Consider the following 2,688-nt stretch of genomic DNA (forward strand, 5'->3'; position numbering starts at 1 on the left):
CTAAGTAACTAAGGCACCTGGCTGCTAACCAGAAGGCTGGCGGTTCAAACCCACCAGCTACTCCTCGGAAGGAAGATTGGGCAATCTACTTCTGTAGTGATACCACCTCAGAAACCCAAGGAGGGGTCGCTATGAGTCGGAGTGACTCGACGGCAGTAAGTTTTTTTTTTTTTTTTAGGGAAAATAAACATACTTTTAAAAAATGAACTTTACTTTTTAGAGCAGTTTTTTGTTTACAGAGAATGGTGCAGAAAATAGAGAGTTCCCACCTATCATCTTTCCTTGCTGAACGCTGTGTCTCTTGTTAACATCTTGCCTTGGTGTGGTGGGTATGTTAGAATGTACATGCTTCCTTATACAATTTGTGGCTTGTATTTTTGTTACCAGTAGTAATAGTAATGGTTGTAACAGCATTTATTGAGTACTTGCTTTGTTAAGTACTTTAAATTACATGATCTCATTTAATTTTTATAGTGGTTCTGTGAGCTAAATACTATTATTCTCCTTTTGCAGATGAAAAAACTAAGCCAAGGGATGTTAAGTAAATTGCCCAGATCACATAGTTAGAGGCTGTAGATATGGGTTTTGAAGATAACTTGTTTAAATACGAAGTTCTTGCTCTAACTTTAACTCTGCAACTGATTTCACTGAGAGATGTGGCAAATAGAAAAGGGTCCCAAGAAGGGTTAGATGAATACGTGGCTCCATAGTAGACTTCAGGATACCCTCAAAGACTTTCATAAAAATTTCAAATAAGCACAGTTACTTCCCTTTAGTAACAAATAACATATTTTATAGCTACCTTAGTTTGTATAAAGGAGCTCTGGTGGTGCAATGTTAAAGCATTTGGCATCTAACCCAAAGGCTGATGATTCTAATCTACCAGCCACTCTGTGGGAGAAAGATGAAGAAGCAGTCTGCTTCCGTAAAGATCTACAGCCTTGGAAACCCTATGGGATAGCTTTACTCTGTCCTGTAGGGCAACTGTTGAGTCAAAATTGACTTGATGGCAGTGTTTTTTTTTTTTTAGTTTTGCTATGGCAAGAGGCCATAACATGGTATAAAAATAAGGTACTAATCACCCCCCCCCCCAAATGTGATGTACATGTTTGTGATGTGGATTATTCAGTGCCATTTTGGTTTTGACTTACAGCTTGTACATGCAGTGGCCATGCAAATATTTGTCATATGCACACAGGAAAATGTTTCTGCACAACTAAAGGAATAAAAGGGGATCAATGCCAATTGTAAGTAAAAATAACTTCTTAGAAATTTTGTGAATTGCGTTTGTGCTGTAGAAGTAATTGTTACAGTTTTTACTTATTTAAGCCTCATGTTGTGCTAGTGAAGCAATTGATGTTATCAGCTATTTTTACTTGCATGTTATCGATTCCTTTCAGAGTTAAAACTTCTAATATGACAGTTTTATAGAGTTTTTAAAACAGATCCCATAGAATACATTTTTGTCTTGTTATATTTCTAAAAAAAAAAAAAGCATTCTTATTTTTTCCTGGAAGACACATGCATTGTTATCTTCCTAATTTTTCTTCAAACCTTCTTAAATAACCCTAATAGAATGTTTTGGTGTCTTTTTTTCTTTAGAGTCTTTCCTGATTAATTCTGATCATTGTCCTTTAACTCTCTCACCTGGTTCCTTCTGTACATCTTCAGCTGGGTGCTGCACCAACTCTTCTTCCAGTATATACAGACTCTATTTGTTACTTTGCTATTAATCCTGTTATAAGTGGTTTTTGTCATTTTTATTATGTAGCTATTATTCTCAATATTGATTCCTCCCAAAAAGTTAACTTTATAAAACAATCACTTGAGACCAAATTGTAGTTCTTTCTTTTTGTTATTCACATACATCAGATATCATTACAATTAAGTTTTTATGGGTTTGAATTAGAGATGTGCAAGCACTTATGTACTATATTTAACTCATACAATAAAGTCCAGTGATAATAAGTCTAAACTCAAAAACTCACTGCCGTCGAGTCAGATCCTACTTCTAGTGACCCCTCCTTGAGTTTCTGAGGTGGTATCACTATGGAAGTAGATTGCCCAACCTTCCTTCCCAGGAGTGGCTGGTGGGTTTGAACTGCCAGCCTTCTGGATAGCAGTCAGATGCCCTAGCCACTATGCTTACCAGAGCTAAAAGATGCTTCAAAACTATACATAAATGTAAAAATTTATGTCCAAAAATGTCTATCAACTGTGGAATGTGGTCCTTCAGTTTTTTTTTTTTTTTTAAAAAAAAACAAGTATGTTGTTTGCTGTAGAACTTTCCTAAACATTTCAAGTTAAAGGACCGTGATTTTGACTAGCCACTGAGGTTTTTAAGGTTAGAGAACATGAACAGAAGTAATTCTTAGTTCATTTCTCCATATTCTTTAAACTTAAAAATGAGGTCAAAACAAAATTTTAAGGGAATTTAAGGAAGCATGAAACTGAGGGGACTACTAAGTAAATGTTTGATAAATTTATTTAAGAATGTGCTGAAGGAGTACTGAGAAAGGAGTGATTGCACTTTTTTTGGAGGAATAAGGACCATCAACTGCTCATATGCAAGTTCACCTTGAAGTTAAAGACAATTAAAACAAATCCAAGAGAGCCAAAATATGATCTTGAATATATCCCTCCTGAATTTAGAGATCATCTAAAGAATAGATTTGATGCATTGAACAC

At 35.3% G+C, this 2,688-nt stretch overlaps 1 protein-coding gene across 1 annotated transcript in view; it reads left to right on the forward strand.

The window, feature by feature from the left end:
- Positions 1–2,688, forward strand: part of ATRNL1 (attractin like 1) — a 664,967-nt gene that overhangs the window by 199,387 nt on the left and 462,892 nt on the right. Inside the window, exon 20 of the mRNA XM_042781046.1 lies at positions 1,154–1,247. Within this exon, the coding sequence (XP_042636980.1) occupies positions 1,154–1,247 (94 nt within the window). The remainder of the gene's footprint in view (positions 1–1,153; positions 1,248–2,688) is intronic.

Source organism: Orycteropus afer, unplaced genomic scaffold, assembly GCF_000298275.1.
Source record: "Orycteropus afer afer isolate SDZICR_OR568_19922 unplaced genomic scaffold, OryAfe1.0 scaffold00082, whole genome shotgun sequence".
Lineage (NCBI taxonomy): Eukaryota > Metazoa > Chordata > Mammalia > Tubulidentata > Orycteropodidae > Orycteropus > Orycteropus afer.